Below are 21805 nucleotides of genomic sequence, written 5' to 3' on the forward strand. Positions count from 1 at the left end.
GGAGGGAGTGGCGTGTGAGGAGGGGGGAGTGGCCTGTGAGGAGGAGGGAGTGCTGTGTGAGGAGGAGGGAGTCCTGTGTGAGGAGGAGGGAGTGGCGTGTGAGGAGGAGGGAGTGGCGTGTGAGGTGGGAGTGGCGTGTGAGGAGGAGGGAGTCCTGTGTGAGGAGGAGGGAGTGGCCTGTGAGGAGGAGGGAGTGCTGTGTGAGGAGGAGGGAGTCCTGTGTGAGGAGGAGGGAGTGGCGTGTGAGGAGGAGGGAGTGGCGTGTGAGGAGGAGGGAGTGCCGTGTGAGGAGGAGGGAGTGGCCTGTGAGGAGGAGGGAGTGGCATGTGAGGAGGGAGTGCCGTGTGAGGAGGAGGGAGTGGCCTGTGAGGAGGAGGGAGTGCTGTGTGAGGAGGAGGGAGTCCTGTGTGAGGAGGAGGGAGTGGCGTGTGAGGAGGAGGGAGTGGCGTGTGAGGAGGAGGGAGTGCCGTGTGAGGAGGAGGGAGTGGCCTGTGAGGAGGAGGGAGTGCTGTGTGAGGAGGAGGGAGTCCTGTGTGAGGAGGAGGGAGTGGCGTGTGAGGAGGATGGAGTGCTGTGTGAGGAGGAGGGAGTGGCGTGTGAGGAGGAGGGAGTGGCGTGTGAGGAGGAGGGAGTCCTGTGTGAGGAGGGAGTGGCGTGTGAGGAGGAGGGAGTTGCGTGTGAGGAGGAGGGAGTTGCGTGTGAGGAGGGAGTGGCGTGTGAGGAGGAGGGAGTGCTGTGTGAGGAGGAGGGAGTGGCGTGTGAGGAGGGAGTGGCGTGTGAGGAGGAGGGAGTGCCGTGTGAGGAGGAGGGAGTGCCGTGTGAGGAGGAGGGAGTGGCATGTGAGGAGGAGGGAGTGGCGTGTGAGGAAGATGGAGTGCCGTGTGAGGAGGAGGGAGTGGCGTGTGAGGAGGAGGGAGTGGCGTGTGAGGAGGAGGGAGTGGCGTGTGAGGAGGAGGGAGTGGCGTGTGAGGAGTATGGAGTGCCGTGTGAGGAGGAGGGAGTGGCGTGTGAGGAGGATGGAGTGCCGTGTGAGCAGGAGGGAGTGCCGTGTGAGGAGGAGGGAGTGCCGTGTGAGCAGGAGGGAGTGCCGTGTGAGGAGGAGGGAGTGCCGTGTGAGGAGGAGGGAGTGGCGTGTGAGGAGGAGGGAGTGGCGTGTGAGGAGGAGGGAGTGCCGTGTGAGGAGGAGGGAGTCCTGTGTGAGGAGGAGGGAGTGCCGTGTGAGGAGGAGGGAGTGGCGTGTGAGGAGGGAGTGGCGTGTGAGGAGGAGGGAGTGGCGTGTGAGGAGGGAGTGCTGTGTGAGGAGGAGGGAGTGGCGTGTGAGGAGGAGGGAGTGCCGTGTGAGGAGGAGGGAGTGGCGTGTGAGGAGGAGGGAGTGCCGTGTGAGGAGGAGGGAGTGGCGTGTGAGGAGGGAGTGCTGTGTGAGGAGGAGGGAGTGGCGTGTGAGGAGGGAGTGCCGTGTGAGGAGGAGGGAGTGCTGTGTGAGGAGGAGGGAGTCCTGTGTGAGGAGGAGGGAGTGCCGTGTGAGGAGGAGGGAGTGGCGTGTGAGGAGGAGGGAGTCCTGTGTGAGGAGGGAGTGGCGTGTGAGGAGGAGGAAGTGCTGTGTGAGGAGGAGGGAGTGGCGTGTGAGGAGGAGGGAGTGGCGTGTGAGGAGGGAGTGCCGTGTGAGGAGGAGGGAGTGCTGTGTGAGGAGGAGGGAGTGCTGTGTGAGGAGGAGGGAGTGGCGTGTGAGGAGGGAGTGCCGTGTGAGGAGGAGGGAGTGGCGTGTGAGGAGGAGGGAGTGGCGTGTGAGGAGGAGGGAGTGGCGTGTGAGGAGGAGGGAGTGGCGTGTGAGGAGGGAGTGCCGTGTGAGGAGGAGGGAGTGCCGTGTGAGGAGGAGGGAGTGGCGTGTGAGGAGGAGGGAGTGGCGTGTGAGGAGGGAGTGGCGTGTGAGGAGGAGGGAGTGCCGTGTGAGGAGGAGGGAGTGCCGTGTGAGGAGGAGGGAGTGGCGTGTGAGGAGGAGGGAGTGCCGTGTGAGGAGGAGGGAGTGCCGTGTGAGGAGGAGGGAGTGGCGTGTGAGGAGGAGGGAGTGCCATTTGAGGAGGGGGTGGCGTGTGAGGAGGAGGGAGTGCTGTGTGAGGAGGAGGGAGTGGCGTGTGAGGAGGAGGGAGTGGCGTGTGAGGAGGAGGGAGTGCTGTGTGAGGAGGAGGGAGTGGCGTGTGAGGAGGAGGGAATGGCGTGTGAGGAGGAGGGAGTGGCGTGTGAGGAGGAGGGAGTGCCGTGTGAGGAGGAGGGAGTGCTGTGTGAGGAGGAGGGAGTGGCGTGTGAGGAGGAGGGAGTGCCATTTGAGGAGGGAGTGGCGTGTGAGGAGGAGGGAGTGCTGTGTGAGGAGGAGGGAGTGGCGTGTGAGGAGGAGGGAGTGGCGTGTGAGGAGGAGGGAGTCCTGTGTGAGGAGGGAGTGGCGTGTGAGGAGGAGGGAGTGGCGTGTGAGGAGGAGGGAGTGGCGTGTGAGGAGGAGGGAGTGGCGTGTGAGGAAGGAGTGGCGTGTGAGGAGGAGGGAGTCCTGTGTGAGGAGGGAGTGGCGTGTGAGGAGGAGGGAGTGCTGTGTGAGGAGGAGGGAGTGCTGTGTGAGGAGGAGGGAGTGCTGTGTGAGGAGGAGGGAGTGGCGTGTGAGGAGGGAGTGGCGTGTGAGGAGGGAGTGGCGTGTGAGGAGGAGGGAGTGCCGTGTGAGGAGGAGGGAGTGCTGTGTGAGGAGGAGGGAGTGGCGTGTGAGGAGGAGGGAGTGCCATTTGAGGAGGGAGTGGCGTGTGAGGAGGAGGGAGTGCTGTGTGAGGAGGAGGGAGTGGCGTGTGAGGTGGAGGGAGTGGCGTGTGAGGAGGAGGGAGTCCTGTGTGAGGAGGGAGTGGCGTGTGAGGAGGAGGGAGTGGCGTGTGAGGAGGAGGGAGTGGCGTGTGAGGAGGAGGGAGTGGCGTGTGAGGAAGGAGTGGCGTGTGAGGAGGAGGGAGTCCTGTGTGAGGAGGGAGTGGCGTGTGAGGAGGAGGGAGTGCTGTGTGAGGAGGAGGGAGTGGCGTGTGAGGAGGGAGTGGCGTGTGAGGAGGGAGTGGCGTGTGAGGAGGAGGGAGTGGCGTGTGAGGAGGATGGAGTGCTGTGTGAGGAGGAGGGAGTGGCGTGTGAGGAGGAGGGAGTGGCGTGTGAGGAGGATGGAGTGCTGTGTGAGGAGGAGGGAGTGGCGTGTGAGGAGGAGGGAGTGGCGTGTGAGGAGGGAGTGGCGTGTGAGGAGGAGGGAGTGGCGTGTGAGCAGGAGGGCTGCTCTGTAAGGAGGGAGATGCATGGGTAGAGTTGGCGTTCGGCCAGGTTCCTGACTGGGGACTCCGTGGCCCTTGTTACAGTTACGGGTGGAAATGGAATGTCTGTGATGGGTCCTGCTCCGTTTCACCTGCCCCAAGGCAGGACTCCAGTCCTCCCCCTCCTTTCTGATCATGGGCCCCAAGGGGGTCATTCAGAGAGGATTCGTCCCACGCCCTGGGGGTAGGAATGCTGGGCACACAGGGGTTCCTGGAGGGGCCACGTGGGTGGCATGGAAGCTCCCCACCCCTTCCCGGAGACCGCGCCGGTGCCTCTCATGTGTATCCCTTTATAATTAACTGCAAATGTATTTCCCTGACTTCCCGGAGCCACTCTTGCAAATCAATTAAACGCAAAATGGGGAGGGGCTACAATATTGCTGGGAAAGAGGGTCCCAATCCAGACCCCAAGAGGGGTTCTTGGATGTTGTGCAGGAAAGAATTTTGGTGAACCACAGAGCACAGTGAGAGACGCAGGTTTATTTGAAATGACTCCGTTCTAGAGTGGGGCGTGCTCAGAAAGCAGGAGAAGGAGGGCGGGTCCTCTGTTAGTGCCTCTGCTTACAAGAAACTGTAAGGAGCTGCAATCACTCCTGGAATGTGCAGATGCGCTCACTAAAGATAGGGGCTGTGGGTGCCATCAGTGACCGTTCATCCTCCAACCTCAGGCTGCTCACTGACATTATCTCTGAGTAACGTGGCCTGCACTCTCGGGTTATCTGGACAGTCTGCAGGCTTGCTGGGAAATGCCCCATATGGCCATAAATATTCTGTCATTATAATTGGTGGCCAGCTTGAGACGTGGCTATTTTTAGACCATAAGCATTAACCTTATAGGTGCCTTGTGAGTGCCTCCTACTTACTTCAAGATGGAGTCACTCTGGTCATGTTTCACTAAACCAGAGGCCTGGTGAGCAGGGGTTCCTCTGACAGTGGGAACCTCAACGTCGGGCCAGTCGGCAAGAAGTTCTAGAGGCTGGCCCTCGCAGCTGGGGTGGGGGTGTGTGTGTGTGTGTGTGTGTAGGTGTCTCGGGGCTGAGCGCTCACGCTGTGGGATCTGATGCTATCTCCAGGTACAGTGTTGGAATGGTGTTGGAGGACACCCAGCTGGGGGGTGTGTGTGTGTGTGTGTGTGTGTGTGTGTGTAGGTGTCTCAGGGCTGAGCGCTCACACTGTGGGATCTGACGCTATCTCCAGGTACAGTGTTGGAATGGTGTTGGAGGACAGCCAGCTGGTGTGTGTGTGTGTGTGTGTGTGTGTGTGTGTGTAGGTGTCTCGGGGCTGAGCGCTCACGCTGTGGGATCTGACGCTATCTCCAGGTACTGTGTTGGAATGGTGTTGGAGGACACCCAGCTGGGGTGTGTGTGTGTGTGTGTGTGTGTAGGTGTCTCGGGGCTGAGCACTCACGCTGTGGGATCTGACGCTGTCTCCAGGTACAGTGTTGGAATGGTATTGGACACCCAGCTGGTGTGTGTGTGTGTGTGTGTGTGTGTGTGTGTGTGTGTAGGTGTCTCGGGGCTGAGCGCTCACGCTGTGGGATCTGACGCTGTCTCCAGGTACAGTGTTGGAATGGTGTTGGACACCCAGCTGGGGTGTGTGTGTGTGTGTAGGTGTCTCGGGGCTGAGCGCTCACGCTGTGGGATCTGACGCTGTCTCCAGGTACAGTGTTGGAATGGTGTTGGACACCCAGCTGGTGTCCGCTGCAGAACTGACGGCTTGCTTGGTGGCGGGGAGACTTCCACCACCCACATTTGGCCCCAGCAGTCGTGGGAGTCTTCTGTGTTGATGTCTCCTGTGTGGTGTTGAGTGAGAGACAGGATTAAAGGTTTGAGAGTCTTTTCCAAACAGCCCTCTTCCTAAAGCGGCTTGTTTTCTGAATCAGACGGTACTGTCTTGAAGGGGGCAAACCCACCCACGCTCTCGTCCCACCACTCTTACTGAGCCCCTGCGGTGGCACGGATGGCCCCAGGTGCTGGCTGCGCAGAGAGAACCCCCTGCCCTCACCGCCAACATTCTAGAGGGGAAGACACCCTGCCTGTGCCCCAGTTAAGACCCAGAGGCCTGGACTCCCCCCGGGCCACAGCCTACTGGAGGCTCCAGCCCCCAGAGACAGCTGGGGCATCGCCCCCAAAGCCGTGGAAGCCCCACCCACGGTGCCATCATACCACAGCCAGGACATCTTGTGACACACACAGCCCCAGCCTCAGCCTCCATACACACGCACCACACACACTCATGCAAAACACCTACACAGTCACACTGAATGCACCCCTAGATTTGAGATGGGTGTTACAGGTGTCTCGCCGCCCCAGCCCCCTCCTGGCCACGCGGCCACCTGCCGACCCTCGCGTTTCCCCACACCCTCCCCCTACTTCCGTGTGGGGTTCAGAAGCCCCTCCCTGGCGCTCGCCCTGTCACCCAGAAAGGAAACTCACTGTCAACTGGAGAACAGGCCAGTGGCGGAGCCCCAGCGCCCACAAACCCTCGGAGAGGGCCTGGCGGGAGGAAAGGCACGCACCGATGGCAGAGCCCCAGTGCCCTGAGAGAAGCCAGAACCCACAACCTCCCACCTCCCAACCCTTGCCGGTCTCCCCACCTCCGCCTGGGGGATGGCCAAGACACAGCCCAGTCTGGAGCGGGGAGCAGGGACAAGATGACCTCAGGAAGCCCAGGCTACAAGGGTGCCTGCTTCTTCCCCTCCCCCGCTCCACTCCGCAGGCGAGACCCCCAACACTGCTCCCCGACACTCTCCGAGGCACCCCTCCTCCGTGCTCACACCCAAAACACGTCTGCTCACCCGTGGGCCTCCCACTCCGATCACAACGAGGACTGGCCACAAGTCCAGGTGTCAGTGACCTTCACCCCGACCTGGTCCCTGTCCGGCCTCGCCAGGTCAGCACCCGCCTCGCGCACAGCAGGGCCGGGTGGAAGGAGGCCGGGCCTGGCCGTGGCTCAGGCGCCACCTCGCTGGGGAAATTGGGGGGTGGTCTCAGCCCCCTTCTGGTCCTCAGCCTCCCCATCTATCCCAAGAAGCTGGGGCAGGCCTGGGCGGCGAGGGGACCCCCACCGCTGGCTCGCCGACTCCGCCCCCCGGAGGCCCCTCCCGCGCCCCGCCCCTGCCCCCGCCCCGGGGCCGCGCGGGCTGCCTGGGAGTCTGCGGTCCAGCAGCGGTCCAGAGCGCGCGAGGTTCGGGGAGCTCCGCGAGGCTACTGGTACCTGCGTCCGCCCGGCGGTGAGTCCGCGGGGCCGCGACCGGGACGCCCCCGCCACCTGCGCGCACGCGCTCAGACCCGGCGGCCTCGGCTGCGGTGCACGCGGCCCCGGCCCAGCCACGCGCGGCGGAAGGCGCCCTGCGGGGGCCGGGGCTGGAGACGGTGGGAGAGAGCAAGAGGGGCGCACGGGGAGGCGCAGGAGAGGGGTTGGGGTTGCCGGTGGGTTGGTCCCGCGAGAGCTGAGCCTCTCCTCCCATCCCCCCCCAGGCCTCCCCGAATGTTTCCAAAGATCTGGGGCGGGAGCGGGCGGAGACTGCCGCCAGGAGCCTCCCGGCCGGCCCAGGGCTGCGCAGCCACTGGAGCCCATCACCCAACTCCAGACGCTCCTGGCTCCCCAGCGTGGGCCGGGAGTGACAGCTTTGCTGACTAGGGGAGGGGGCACGGGACCTTGCAGAGCTCCTGGCCGGAAAGGGAGGATTGACCGCTCCCCCGCGTATCACCCCGGAGCACTGGAACCAGCCCCCGCTTCTTGTTCTGGCACTGGTGGTGCTTGCGGTGAGGTCCAAGGAGCCCAGCCTCCCGGAGTGGACCGCCGGGCCGCTCCCCATTCCCACAGGAGAGGCTCCCGCCTCTTGCTGGCTGGGCAGCCCCTAGATACCTGGCTCCCAGGGGCCAGCTTCCCTGAGCCTGGGGACGAGCCTGCAGCCTGGACCCCACGGGCGCCCCCTACGGCCTGCCGGCTCCCTCTGGGCTCCACAGCCCACCCGGCCTTCCTAATTGCCTTCTGCTCCCACCGGTGCCTTAGCTCAGCCTGGTGGCCCTGCGGGTTGGGTGCCAACCAGTGGGCAGATGGCGGCACCAACTGGACCTGTTTGTGGCCCTGTATGCCAGGACTTCCTCAGAGACAGGTCAGGGATCCCCACACCAGAACCTCACTTTTCGGGGGTGGGGGGATAAGGAATTGGAGATCCTTCCTCCTCGGGTTCCTCCCTGGAGGCGGGGACAGGCCCCAGCTGGACTTGGCACTGGTTTTGGCCATCTGGGGCTCCCACTCCCAACCCCAGGATGTCAGCCCAGGTCTCAGGGTCCTGGCCTGCTGCTCTCCCCTTAGGGCCTCTGCAGGCCCCTCTCCAGATCTTTTCTCTGAGGCATCCTCACCCCCAGTGCCCAGCACTAGCTCCCCAGGCCCGGGATGTCCCTCCCCCTCCTCTGCCCACGGCTGTCCCTGGCAGAAGGCAGCAGCCTCCCCCTCCAACACCATGCACTTACAAAATAGAGAATCACGACCCCAGCAGGGCGTGTTCCAGATTCTTTCTCCAACAGTGCCATGGGCCCCTGCTCAACAGAGGGTCCTGTGCAGAGGCCAAGGAGCAGTACATGGACCCATCTGGCCCCTTCCTGCTGGTGGGACCGGTGGCACGCAGCCTGGTCTCTTGGAGCCCATTTCCCAGCCACAGAATGGGGAGTAGCAGATACTTAGTGGGCTGCTGTCCTCAGAACTGAGTAACATCAGGAATGGGGAGTGCTTTCCCCTGGGCCATGTCCCACGCGGCCCCCGGTCTCCATGTCAGGAGAGATGCCTGGGCTCAAGACACTGAGCTGTCCCAAGGAAAGTTCTAGATATAGATTAGCTAATATGCACAGACAGACACACATATAAATGTGTATATAGATCTCTCTTTTTTTTGAGACGGTCTCACTCTGTTGCCCAGGCTGCAGTGCAGTGGCATGATCACGGTTCACTGCAGCCTTGAACTCCCTGGCTCAAGAGATCCTCCCACCTCAGCCTCCCAAGTAGCTGACCACAGGCACGTACCACGCCCAGCTAATTTTTGTATTTTTTATAGAAACAGGAGGTCTCACTCTGTTGCCCAGGCTGGTCTCAAACCCCTGGCCTCATGTGATCCTCTTGCCTTGGCCTCACATAGCGTGGAGATTACAGGCGTGAGCCACCGTACCCAGCCCCAGACTAGCTCATAGTATTACTGGTCACCATTCCCCCACCCCAGGACTACTGGCAGAGGCCACTGACTCTGCTTCCTTTTCTGTGGTTCTGAGAAGGCTGGTGAGTTTCCTCCTCTTGACTGCACAGCGCCCATGCCAGGTTTCAGGAGGGGTATAGCCTAGAGCATGCCTGCACTGAGTGAGGGGCAGGTCGGGAGAGAAGCAGGGAAGTTCTTGTGTGCTGGCAGGTCCCTGCCCCTCTTTGCTGTCTGTGTCCTCATCTGCAAAGTGGGGGTGCTTGGTCCTGGGGAGGAGCGAGGCACCCCCCGGCCCCCTAACCAGCGGTGTCTCTCCGGAGCAGGACGGCTGCTCTGGTTTGTGACTTCCGGACACGACGGCCATCCTCTCCAGAATGAAGATCTTCTTGCCGGTGCTGCTGGCTGCGCTTCTGGGTGTGGAGCGAGGTGAGGTGCCCTCGGGGACCCCAGAACTTTGTCCGGCTGTGCCCTGCTCGACTCCCAGGGGTCCTTCCAGGCCGCTCCCAGCAGAGGGCTCCCCCGGCCTGGCCACACTGTCCCACTGTGTGTTTGGGTGCCACTTGAGCTGCTCGACGGCCAGGGTAAAGTGTCACTGTCTTCGTTCTGCCTCCACCCCAAGGGCTGCTATACGGTAATTTCTCAGTAAATGTCCACTGGGGTCAGGCCTGGGAGGGACACTGGAGGCTTCCCTGAGACAGGTGTGTCCTCCTTCCACAGCCAGCTCGCTGATGTGCTTCTCCTGCCTGAACCAGAAGAGCAATCTGTACTGCCTGAAGCCGACCATCTGCTCCGACCAGGACAACTACTGCGTGACCGTGTCTACTAGTGCTGGCATTGGTGAGTGCCAGGCCTCAGACCACGCCCTCCTCCCCTGGCCGTCTCCCTGGCCCAGGCCGGGGCTCAGCAGAGGCCATTGCTGTCTGCCTGCAGCCGTCTGCCTCTCCCCTGACAGCCTCATTTCCCATGCAGGGAATCTCGTGACATTTGGCCACAGCCTGAGCAAGACCTGTTCCCCGGCCTGCCCCCTCCCAGAAGGCATCAATGTTGGTGTGGCTTCCATGGGCATCAGCTGCTGCCAGAGCTTCCTGTGCAATTTCAGTGCAGCCGACGGCGGGCTGCGGGCAAGCGCTACCCTGCTGGGCGCCGGGCTGCTGCTGAGCCTGCTGCCGGCCCTGCTGCGGTTCGGCCCCTGACCGCCCAGACCCTGTCCCCCGATCCCCCAGCTCAGGAAGGAAAGCCCAGCCCTTTCTGGATCCCACAGGGTATGGGAGCCCCTGACTTCTCACGTGCCTGATCTGTGCCCTTGGTCCCAGGTCAGGCCCACCCCCTGCACCTCCACCTGCCCCAGCCCCTGCCGCTGCCCCAAGTGGGGCCAGCTGCCCTTACTTCTGGGGTCGATGATGTGACCTTCCTTGGGGGACTGCGGAAGAGACGAGGGTTCCCTGGAGTCTTAGGGTCCTTCGTCAGGACCAAGTCCCATGGACACGCTGACAGCCCCCAGGGAGGCTGTGTCAGTAGGGATGTGTGCCTAGCTGTGTACGTGGGTGTGCAGTGCATGTGGGAGCACGTGGCGGCTTCTGGGGGCGGTGTTTGGGGAGGGAGGGGTGCCGGCAGCCTGGAGAGCCTCAGTCTCCTGTAGCCCCTGCCCTGGCACAGCCGCATGCCCGTCAAGGGCAGCCTTTGGGAGCTGGGATTTCTGCCGCTTCCAGGTCTAGGCCCCGCCCCAAATCCAGCCAGTCCTGCCCCAGCCCACCCCTACATTGGAGCCCTCCTGCTGCTGTGGTGCCTCAAATAAATACAGATGTCCCCCAGCTTCCTGCTCTGAGTATGGCTGCCCCATGGGGGAAAAGGCAGAGCGCCCCAGGTTTGGAGCGTTCTGGGGTCTTCTGTGGTACGGCCCGGCGGGTGGTCAGAGAGGAGGAGTCGTCCCCTGAGCCATAGCCAGCAGCTTGCCTGGCCTCCGAGGGAGCCCCTCGCCAGCACTCTGCCCTTTCTCCTGCCCCAGGCTCAGCAGGTCGAGTGAGTTCGGCCTCCCACAGCAGGAGGAGGTCGGGGGGCATGGAGGAAAGAAAGCAGGTGCCAGAAGGAGCACGCTCAGGCTGGGGCAGCACCCAGGGCTCTCTAGGACTTGGGAATGGAGGGTGTCTGTCTGGACCCGCTGCTGCAGAGGGCACAAAGCTGGGCTGGGGCAGGACAGACAGTCCGGAATTCAGTGAGTGGCCTTTGAGAGGAGCAGGGGGCTCCCACGCAAAAGCTCGGGGCAGCAACCCTGACCCATCCATGCCTGGGACTGCAGCGCTGCCCGCTTCCCCCTGGCAAGCAGGTGGCGGCCTCCTGACAGAGGAACCCGGCCCAGGCCACCATCTGCAGGCAGGTGCTGTGCACAGCCCAGAGGGCTCTTTGGGCTGGAGAGAGAAAACAAGCAGACACGCAATGGAGGTGTGTGTGTTTGTTTATCTGGAACAACGGGAGGAAACGGACCAGGGTCTCGGCCACTCGGCGCCCACCCTGGATTTCCCTGGCTGCCCAGAAACTGTGCTGTGTGTGTCAAGATTCCAGGGGCACCGTCCAGCAGGAGGGGCCGGTGGTCACCATGGAAGCCCAAGATTCCCACCCCTGGCAGCTGATATGAATAGCCGGGTCCTCCCAGGTCCCTGAGGTCAAGGCAGGTCAACGACCTGTGTCCTCCTCCTGTGTCCCTGAGGTAGTGATTCCTGTCTGAAACACACGAATCATTACTGCCACCCAAGAAGGGCCCATTGTAACTGAGCAAGAGGACCTGGAAGGGGTCACCGGGAGGAGGGTCCTGCCGCCAATCACCACTCCCTGTGGACGGACCCTGCAGAGACTGAGCTTGAGATTCTGTGGGGAGTTTGGATTTGCTGAGTGGGTTGCTCTAGCATTGAGAAATGCAAGCAGAGAACAGAGGGTGGAAACCAGATGGTCCAGAAGCCTGGGCACGGTAGCCAGGACAGAGATCCCGGCATTCGGGTCCCAGTGTGCAGTGCATTCACTGCATTGTTCACTCGGAATCACAGGTGGCTTTGCTGGAGGGACAGACCAGTTGATCATAGTGGAGCTGGTGAGAGGAAGCTGCACCCAAAAGCCATGGCCAGGAACCTGGATCTGACTCCAGGGACACAGGAACATGGTGGGCGCTGGGCGATGACAGAATTTCTAACAAATGTTTGGTTTCTGCTAAAGCTAATTTTCACTTCCATCTCTGGCATCTCCTCCACTTCCCAGGTGAGCTCACTGGTTTCTAAGTCTCGCAACCACACTGAGACGAGGGCGCAGTCATCCCCTCGTTTCCCCAGGGGAGACAGTCTCAGAGTGGAAGCTGCTTGTCCTCCTGGGATCTGGAACTCGGGGCCCAGCTCTCCCTCTGCTCTGGGTTTAGGGCTGGGGTCAGAGGCAGCCCTGACCTCCTGCGGGTAGCAGAGAGAGTGGTTCCGCCGGGTTCCTGCCGCCCTGCCCTCCGGAGGCGGGAGGCCCCCCAAAGACAGGTGGTTTCCAGGAGCCGAGGGAGGGAGTGGAGTCCGGGAGCAGAGGGAGGGAGCCCGGGTTGTGTCCTGGGGCTGGAGCAGAGAAGGGAGGAGCCCAGCGCGCTGAGTTTCAATTTCCTGAAGCTTGAGGGAGGGAGAGGAAGGGAACCTCACCTCAGGGCTCTGGACCGGAGCCTCCCGCCCAGGGCCCACCACACCCTGCTAGGAGCTGGGATTTCCCAGTCTCCACGTCGACCCGAACTGGGCCCCCTCCTCTCCACAGCCCATCCAGCCCCACTTTCCCGCTTCCCGGCATCTGCCCATGGATGAGCCTCTGGAGGATGGGGAGCCCGCCCCAGCGCTGCGCCTCATCCACCCCCCACCGCTCAGCCCCTGTGGGGACTTCCTGCAGTGAGGCCCAGGCAGAACCCTGCGCTGCAGCCTCTGCCCCCTTGACACCCCCGCCCTCTGCGGTGCCTTGCAGGAGTCACCAGCCTGTGGGCCCAGGACCGTTTCACACATCCGCAGCCACAGCTGGCCTGGGCCCTTAGTGCCTCCACCCCTCCGCCCCCTCTGTCAGCCCCCAACAAGTCTTCCTGGGTGGCCCCAGCCCTGAGTGCAAGACCCTCCGGGCTGCTTCTGGACCTCGGGCTGGGGCTGAGCCTGATCCTGGCTGGAAATGAGCACAGGGCTGGGCCACCTGGGGAAGGCCCTCCAGTCTCTGAACCCCACCTTGGGGAATTTGCTGGGACCCCCTTGAAGGCCACAGACCAGACCCCAAGGGTTAATAAGGGAACAAAGTCCTTGGGTTGAACACGTGCATTTACTATCTGGGCCAGTGGGCATCTAGGCTGCTGGGTGAGGGGGGTCTCTGGGCTGCTGGGCGGCTAGGCGAGGGCATCAGGGCAGAAGCTGAAGGCTGCACAGGGCAACCGCTCTGCGCTCCTATTTACCCACCAGGGGCAGTGCCAGGGTGGGCTGGGCTCACAGCAGGGCCCAAAGGAAGAGGCCCAGGCTGAGCAGGAGCTCCCTGACAGCCAGGCCCCAAAGGCCGCGCCGCGCTGTGGCTGCCTTGTTACAGAAGCTCTTTTCACAGCAGGTCATGTCCAGCTTCTCAGTCTTCAAGTCAATCAGTCCATCCTCAGTTTCTATGGGGTAAGACCCTCCATGGACCACAGGATGGGTGAGGTTCATAATCTGGGCACGGGGTGGGGGCACAGCTCTTGCTAGCGTAGCTGAATTTCTGCCCTGTGGGCGAGAGAGGAGGGCGGCTGGCACAGGAGGCCCCACTCGACCCCCTCGGACCTGCCCCAGGACCGCCCTCTTCAGGGAACCTTGAAGCCAGTGGTGACACGGAGACAAGCAGAAGAGAACGGGGGACGGCCCCAGGCTCCATGCCAAGTCTGTGATCCGTTAGATGGAGGTCCCTGAGCTCTGTCCCCAGATCCAAGCTTCTACCAGGCCAGGGGGCTCAAGGCAGAGCCCCTGGGATGCTGCCTGAGAGTGCCCTGCCCACCCCTTACCTGCTTACAGACACCGGTCCCACCCGGACTCACCATTGGTAGTGCCAGTGACCACAGAGGAGGGGCAGCTTTGAGCCTGCATGGGGTCGGAGACGGGTGGCACAGGCTGGGGTCCAAGACACTGTAGCACTGGAAGCACTCAAGGCCCTGACTCGGGATGGGGCGGGGAGGGTGCAGGTCAGGGTCCCAGGCTGAAGGGTGGGTTCCAGTCCCTCTCACCAGCACAGGCAGCAGGCCTGGGCAGCACACAGGTAGGCTCAGGTGCCCTTGGCTACTCAGAATTGTGGGCAGGGTCCTGCTGGCATCTGGAGCCCCCAGCATCGAGAGGGTCTCACTCCCACCTTCAGGCCTCCTTCCCATCCTCCACCCTCAGCCCCCACTTACAGGGCTTCACCCACAGCTGCGCCAGCAGCAGCAGGGGCCGGTGACCTTCATGGTCTTGGGTGTGGGTGCATTGAGGGCAGGTGTGGCACAGAGGCTCCGAGCCTGGAAAGAGCTAGGGGAGGCCTTGCACCCCCGAGCCTGGGAACCTCTGCCCCACGTCTGGTTTATGAGGAGGAACCCAGATTGCTTGTGTAATATGCACACAGCCGATGGCCTCACCCCATCATCTCGTAGTACGGGAACTGAGGGGTAGAAACCCTTCCGTCCTGACCTGGCTGCTCTAGAAGGCAGACGTTACCTCAAGCAAGACCACCCCCCCATCCCCCCACCCCTTCTCTGCCTGGGGCCTCCCAGAGCTCAGGGTGTGAGCAGAACAGACCCGGAAGGAGGAGGGGCTGCCGTGAGGAGAGAAGCAAGAGGGTGTCCCCTGGGGTGGGAGGTTGCCTTAGAAGGAGAAATTGTGACTCAATAGAGAGGAGGGTCCTGGACTAGGGCCCTGAGTTTCAGTTTCAGTTTCCTGGTGCATCAGGAGCAAGCTTCTTCCTGGTGTCAGAAGCAAGAGAGAAAAGCAGCCGTCAGACTCAGGTCATCCCACTCAGGATGAGGGTCTCTGGCTGAGCTCACCACTGGCAGGCCCCTGTGCAGACAGAGCCTGGGAGGGGCCAGCGGGGCAACAAGCTCTGACACTGAGACCCCAGGGCAGGCACCCCTTGTTTTCTGTGCAGGGAGCAGAGGCCCCTGTAATGGGGTGGGGCGACATGGGGGCTCCCTCGGTGGGGGGGGGGGGTCCTGGCCACTCCTGGAACCACCCCTGTCCCTCCCAGTCAGTGCCCCCTGCCCACCCCCATCACACCCACACCCGAACTTGTTCTTCAGGGGAATCAGAAGACACAGGAAATGGGCCAGGGGTGACTGCAGACTCCGCCCCCGCACCCCCCCCACCAGGTGCTGGGCAGAAGGAGGGAGAGGGCTTCCTGGACTGCGGGGACAGCCCTTGATGAAGACAGATAAAGGCAGCACAGCCGCATAAGAATGGGTCGCCTTTCAGGTGGGAGGTCCCCTCTAAAAATCAGAATCCACCCTGTGCCCTCAGGGGTCTCTGCTTGGAGACTCCATGGCATCTGAGAGGATGAGCCAGGTGAGGTGGGGGTGGCGGGGAGGACAGGACAGAGCTGGAGGCAGCAGGCACAAAAGACCCCAGTGGCTCCGGGCAGCTGTGGGCCCAAGAGGCCTGACTGTCCCGCCAAGCAGTGCACCAGAGCACAGGTCAGACCTGAAGGGGCAGCGCCAGCAGGGCCCATGGTCCGCGGGTCACTCTGCTGGCCCCGCAGTCACACTGCTCGGGTCCCACGGCCTGATGATGGCTGAGCCAGACATCATAACACCAAGCAATGGAGAAGTTAGAATATTGCTAGGGATACTGACTTGCTGTATTTTTGAATCTTAAAATATATGTTTTAATCTGACCGTCCATAAGCAGTGCATGTTACATGCCAGTCAGAGCACAAGCATCCCCGCGAGGTGTGCACTCTGTGTGTCTATGGATGATGAAAGCATGGCTTTCACACAGCAAATTATCCTCACTTCATGCGATGCCTTCTACTTTATTTGAAAAGTATCGATTGTGTCCCACTCAATGGATTTTATACCCTCTATGCACATGGTCCCCAGTTTATTGGCAGGGGGATTATTTGGTGTTTTGTTTGTTTTTGTTTTTGAGATGGAGTCGTGCTCTTGTCACCCAGGCTGGAGTGCAGTGGCACGATCTCGGCTCACCGCAACCTCCAGCTCCCGGGTTCCAGAGATTCTCCTGCCTCAGCCTCCCGAGTAACTGGGATTACAGGTGCGTGCCACCATGCCTGGCTAGTTTTTGTATTTCTAGTAGAGATGGGATTTCACCATGTTAGTCAGGCTGGTCTCGAACTCCTGACCTCAAGTGATTTGCCTGCCTCAGCTTCCCAAAGTGCTGGGATTACAGGCATGAGCCACCACGCCTGGCCTGTTTTGTTTTTTGAGATAGGGTCTCCCTCTGTCGCCCAGGCTAGAGTGCAGTGGTACAATCACAGCTCATTGCAGCCTCAACCTCCTTCCCAACCTCAGCCTGCAGGGGAGGGGAGGGAGAGGAAGGGAAGGGAAAGGAAGGAAGCCTCATCTCAGGGCTCTGAACCTGAGCCTCCCGCCGGGGATTTCCCAGTCTGCATGCCAGCCCGGAACTGGGCACCCTCCTCTCTGCAGCCCCATCCAGCCCCTGCTTCCCAGCATCTGCCTGCAAATGAGCCTCCGGAGGATGGGCAGCAGGTCCTGGCACTGCCCCTCACCAGCCCCCCACCACTCTGCCCCTGTGGGGACCTCGGGAGGTAAGGCCCAGGCAGGACCCTGTGCTGCCTTCCCCATCCACAGCCTCTGCCCCCTTGACGCCCTTGTTACAGAGGCTCTTTTCACAGCAGGTCATGTCCAGCTTCTCAGTCTTCAAGTCAATCAGTCCATGCTCAGTTTCTGTGGGGTAAGACCTGCCAGGGACCACAGGATGGGTGAGGTTCATAATCTGGACATAGGGCCACAGCCCTTGCTAGTATAGCTGAACTTCTGCCCTGTGGGTGAAAGAGGAGGGCGTCTGGCACAGGAAGCCCCACCCAACCCCCTCGGACCCTCCCTAGGGCCACCCCCTTCAGGGAACCTTGAAGCCAGTGTGGACACGGAGACAACCAGGAGACAAGCAGAAGAGAACGGGCCTCGGCCCCCAGACCCACGCCAAGTCTGCAGTCCTCCCAGGCTCAAGCAATCCTCCTGCCTCAGCTTCCAAGTAGCTGGGACCACAGGCACCGCCACTACACCCAGCTATTTTTTTAAAAAAATTTTTATAGATATGGGATCTCACTGTGTTGCCCAGGCTGATCTTGAACTCTTGGGCTCAAGTGATCCCCCTGCCTCAGCCTCCCAAAATGCTGGAATTATAAGTGTGAGCCACTGCACCCGGCCTGGTCCACAATTTAAAAACACAGCCACCACTGCCTCTCCAGAAAGCACCCAGGTCCCTTTGGGAGAACCAGCCTCCTCCATGGGGAAAACTTGGGACCTGCCTTCCCACCTGGGGAGCAGAGGGATCTGTGGAAAATCCTTCTGACGGACCTTCCCCTCAGTGCCCGATCCATACTCAAAAGGAGAAAAAGTAAGAAATATACAAAGATAGCAGATACACCGTGACAGTTCCCCAAATAGCTGAGCGATTAGCACAGAGGTGATATTGAAGACTTAATAGCTGAGACATTTCCAGAACTGATAAAGTGGATCCAGCCACAGATCAGGCAGCCCAGAAAATTTCAGGCAGCGTCAACAAATAACCCCACATGCACCTGTGAAAATGCAGAAGCCCAAAGAAAAAAAGTCCTGTCAACGGCCAGAGAAAAAGATCAGCCACCAGGGGGCAGTAGTGAGAAGGACAACTATGGAAGCCAGGAGAGATGATAGCCCTGAATTCACAGGCAACAAGAGCATTGGAAGAAAGACTTTGTCAGACAGACGCAAAGGTTATCACCAACATACTTCCAACATACTTGTACTAAAAGAAAATTTTATTTTATTTTATTTTATTTTATTTATTTATTTATTTTAGACAGGATCTCACTTTGTTGCCCAAGCTGGAGTGCAGTGGTGGGAACACAGCTTATTGTAGCCTTGACCCAGGCTCAAGCGATCCTCCTGCCTCTGCCCCCGAAGTAGCTGGGATAACAGGTGTACACCACCATGCCCAGCTAATTTTTGTATCTTTGTAGAGGCAGGGTTTCGCCATTTTGCCCCAGCTGGTCTCGAACTCCCGTGCTCAAGGAATACAGGTGTGAGCCACAGCACCAGCCAAGAACGTCTTTTAAAAAGCGATCTTCCTGGGAACGGTGGCTCATGCCTGTAATCCCAGCACTTTGGGAGGCCAAGGCAGGTGGATCACAAGGTCAGGAGTTCAAGACCAGCCTGGCCAAGATGGTGAAACCCATCTCTACTAAAATTACTAAAATTAGCCAGGTGTAGTGGTGGGCTCCTGTAATCCCAGCTACTCGGGAGGCTGAGGTGGGAGAATTGCTTGAACCTGCAGGCAGAGGCTGCAGTGAGCCGAGATTGCGCCAGTGCACCCCAGCCTGGCAACAGAGCAAGACCCCATCTCAAAACCAAAAAAAAAAAAAAAATTTCAATTTAAAAATTTAGAAAATAAAACAAATTTTAAAATTAATAAAAGAAAGGTAACCGACATAGAAAACTGGACACAGCGATTCCAGAGCACACATCTTTTTCAAGTACACACAAACATTCACAACTATCGATCACATAATGAGCCATGAAAAACTTTCCACAAATTAACTGAAATCATACAGAGTGGCTTCTCTAATTACACTTCAATTAGACCAGAAATTATTACCCAAAACGAGAAAATCCTCCTCTGTTTGGAAATGAACAAGTATATTTATAAATAACCCATATGTCACAGAAGAAATCAAAATGAAAATAGGATTTCCCTCTGTTGCCGAATGCAACAGGAATGCAGTGGGTACAATCAAAGCTCACTGCAGCCCTGACCTCCTGGGCTCAAGTGGTCCTCCTGCCTCAGTCTCCTAAGTAGCTGAGACCACAGGCACACACCACATCTTGCTAGTTTATTTATTTATTTATTTATTTATTTGAGACGGAGCTTTGCTCTTGTTGCTCAGGCTAGAGTGCAGTGGCACGATCTCAGCTCTGCAACCTCTACCTCTAGGTTCAAGCAATTCTCCTGTCTCAGCCTCCCAAGTAGCTGGGATGACAGGCATGCACTACCACACCTGGCTAATTTTTGTATTTTTAGTAGAGACGAGGTTCCGCTACGTTGGCCATGGTTGGGCTCGAACTCCTGACCTCAGGTGATCCGCCTTCCTCAGCCTCCCAAAGTGCTGGGATTGCAGGCATGAGCCACCACGCCCGGCCATAACTGCATGCTTTGAGAGAACTGTATCCACTGTTAGGTCTCAGAACCCAATACCTCAAATTATGGCACTTTGACATGCTGAAGAAACTTCAAGAACTTTCTGTTCTCCCCCACAACCCACAGACTCCCAAAGTCAGGATGGAGTTCTCTAAACTTCCTTTGTCTGCCTAAAGTCTGAACCACCAAGAATAATTGTATTTTCTTCCCCCTACCCCAAGACAAAGAATGTCACCATATCTGAACAGACCCTTTCAAAAGATAATAATGTCTGTCCCTCAGGCCCATCCACATTCCAAAGAGAACTGTCTACAAGTTCATCTCTGCTCCCTGCTCCACTGCCCTCAGAATTCCTCTTCTCTCCCCATGGCCTGTGTGGCCAGGGTGGTCCCTCAGCGTCTGAACCCCGCTGCAGGGTGGGGGATATCACTCTGTGTTTTTCCCTGTGAACACGTTAATAAACCTGTGTGCCTTTTCTCCAGTTACTCTGCCTTTTCTGAGCTGAGTTTTCATGGAAATGTCAGGGTTAAAAGGGAAGATTTCCCATTGGCCCTTACCTTCCTACATTAAAAAAACATTCAGGCTAGGCACAGGGACTCATGCCTGTAATGCCAGCACTTTGGGAGGCCAACGCCGGAGGTCAGGAGTTGGAAACCAGCCTCTACCATAGCGAAACCCTGTCTCTACTAAAAATACAAAAATTAGCCGAGCGTAGTGGCACACACCTGTAATCCCAGCTACTTGGGAGGCTGAGACAGGAGAATCGCTGGAACCCGGGAGGCGGAGGTTGCAGTGAGCCAAGATCGTGCCATTGCACTCCAGCCTGGGTGACAGAGCGAGACTCCATCTCAAAAAAAAAGATTCAACATCGATGAATGAAGCATTCATCACAGGAAGTTACAGAAAGAACAGCAAATGGAATCAAAAAAAAAAAAAAAAAAAAAAACAGAAGAAAGAAACTAATAAAAGTGACATCAGAAATTAATAATACATAAATTATGTATACATTAGATAGGATTCATAAGTTAGTTATTTCTTTGGGTAAACTAAAAACTTGGATAACTCTTGCTTTTTTTTTTTTTTTTTTTTTTTAGACAGGGTCTCACTCTGTTGCCTGAGCTGGAGTGCAGTAGTGCAGTCTCAGCTGACTGCAAGCTCTGCCTCCCAGGTTCAAGCAATTCTTGTGTTTCAGCCTCCCAAGTAGCTGGGATTACAGGCTTGTGCAACCATGCCCAGCTAATATTTGTATTTTTTGTGGAGATGAGGTTTCACCATGTTGGCCAGGCTGGTCTCAAACTCCTGACCTCAAATGATCCACCTGCCTCAACCTCCCAAAGTGCTGGGATTACAGGTGTGAGCCACTGTGCCCAGCCTTAAAAATGTGGATAATTCTTGTGAGAGACCCGTCAGAAAAAGAAGAGGAGAAAAACAGCCATAATAGCAACGGGAAAAAAAATCAGGATCAACAGAGGCTTCAGCCAGGCGCAGTGGCTCACGCCTGTAATCCCAACACTTTGGGAAGCCCAGGCAGGTGGATCCCTTGAGCCCAAGGGCGAAGGAGCAAAGGGGGAAGCACCACACACTTTCAAACCATCAGATCTCCTGAGAACTCACTCACTATCCCCAGAACAGCAAGGGGGAAATCTGACCCCATGATCGAATCACCTCCCACCAGGCCCCTCCACCTATTCCACATGAGATCTGGGGGGCCGGGGGGGACACAAATCCAAACCATATCAGCCTGTAACTTCTTTCTCCCTGAAGGGTGTAAAATCGAGCTGTACCCCGGCCATCTTGGGCACGTGTTCTCAGGACCTCCTGAGTCTCTGTCACAGGCCACGGTCCTCACATTTGGCTCAGAATAAACCTCTTCAAATATTTTAGAGTTTGGTTTTCTTTCATCAACACATCCCTCCTGTAAAACACAGAGTAAGCCGGAGAAAACGGCTCACACCTGTCATCTCGACACTTTGGGAGACCAAGGTGGGAGGATCATTTGAGGCCAGGAGTTCAAGAGACCAGCTTGGCCAACAAAGCAAGACCTCATCTCTAAAAAAAAAAAATAAGTAAATAAAAATAAATGCATAGTGACTTCACTCTTTTCTCTCAGAGCCTCTAATTGTCACTTTTGTGAGTTTCTTCACGGTCTCTTGAACGGTACTCAGGGTGTCAAGAGGTACAGTCGGGAAGAATGGGGCCTCTAATGGGGGGTTAAGAGCATCATTCCGGGAGGCATGAGGGAGGCAGCGGAAGAGGGGCTGTGGTGTGGCCTTCGCACACTGCAAGTCCTGGAGGTCAGCAGAGGCAGGACGTCCAGACAGTGGATGCATGAGTGGAGAAGCCTTCAGCCGCCCTGACTCCACCTAGGAGGTGCCCCAAGGCAGAACCAGCAGCTGAGCCTGGCCAGCCCCGGCAGCCATGAGAGACAGTAAGTTTTGGGGTGATCAACGGGGAGCCCCAGCAGCAGCCCAGCAGGAGAGAGAAGCTAGGTATTGATCCTGCTGCTGGCCCCTCCTGCAGTCCGCAGGACTGTCCACAGCCCTCGCTCCTCTTAAGCAGCTCACCTGCCTTGGAGGCCCCTCTCCTCCTGGCCCCTCCTTTTGGGCCTGGGTTGGGGGTGGCAGGGGTCCTGTCACTGCACCCGGAGGGGGATACGGCGCAGGATTGTTTCTGGGCAGCCCACCCCTGTAAGAGGGCCTGGGGCTGGGACCAGTAGCTCACACCTGTAATTCAGCACTTTGGGAGGCTGAGGCAGGAGGATCGATTGAGCCCCGGAGTTCGAGAGCAGCCTGGGTAACACAGAGAGACCCCACTTCTACTTGAGAGACAGAGAGAGAGAGAGGGACGGAGGGAGGGAGAGGCTCTTGGTAAACGCTCCTATTTTGTAAACTCTCTTCCTATTTTGTGATTAGGATGCCCCATCAGTTGCTGCCACCACTTGCTGGAGACGC

General features: G+C 58.7%; 1 protein-coding gene and 2 long non-coding RNA genes across 4 annotated transcripts; 2 read left to right on the forward strand and 1 right to left on the reverse strand.

The window, feature by feature from the left end:
* The first annotated feature begins 3797 nt into the window (after positions 1–3797).
* Positions 3798–6409, forward strand: LOC144330893 (uncharacterized). The gene is made up of 2 exons (XR_013397513.1): positions 3798–4827; positions 4931–6409. It is a non-coding gene; the product is annotated as an uncharacterized LOC144330893 (long non-coding RNA).
* Positions 4669–6405, reverse strand: LOC144330887 (uncharacterized). Its single transcript, XR_013397507.1, has 3 exons — positions 6118–6405; positions 4954–5112; positions 4669–4851 (listed from the first exon to the last, which is right to left on the reverse strand). It is a non-coding gene; the product is annotated as an uncharacterized LOC144330887 (long non-coding RNA).
* Positions 6410–6470: 61 nt separating the features above from the next.
* Positions 6471–10325, forward strand: LOC696037 (lymphocyte antigen 6 family member E). 2 transcript variants are annotated; one of them, XM_015146113.3, is made up of 4 exons: positions 6471–6552; positions 8838–8940; positions 9232–9351; positions 9484–10325. In XM_015146113.3, the coding sequence occupies exons 2-4, from the start codon at positions 8889–8891 to the stop codon at positions 9705–9707; spliced, it is 396 nt and encodes a 131-aa protein (XP_015001599.1). In that variant the 5' UTR covers positions 6471–6552; positions 8838–8888; the 3' UTR covers positions 9708–10325.
* The last annotated feature ends 11480 nt before the right edge of the window (positions 10326–21805 follow it).

This window comes from Macaca mulatta, chromosome 8 (assembly GCF_049350105.2).
Source record: "Macaca mulatta isolate MMU2019108-1 chromosome 8, T2T-MMU8v2.0, whole genome shotgun sequence".
Taxonomy (NCBI): Eukaryota; Metazoa; Chordata; class Mammalia; order Primates; family Cercopithecidae; genus Macaca; species Macaca mulatta.

What these genes read in the sequence shown, in the direction of transcription:
- LOC696037 (XM_015146113.3), top strand. Translation starts at nt 8,889, where the DNA reads ATGAAGATCTTCTTGCCGGTGCTGCTGGCTGCGCTTCTGGGTGTGGAG. An exon ending in GCTTCTGGGTGTGGAGCGAG is followed by an intron (nt 8,941 to 9,231) that starts GTGAGGTGCCCT and finishes CTCCTTCCACAG; the next exon opens with CCAGCTCGCTGATGTGCTTC. An exon ending in GTCTACTAGTGCTGGCATTG is followed by an intron (nt 9,352 to 9,483) that starts GTGAGTGCCAGG and finishes TTTCCCATGCAG; the next exon opens with GGAATCTCGTGACATTTGGC.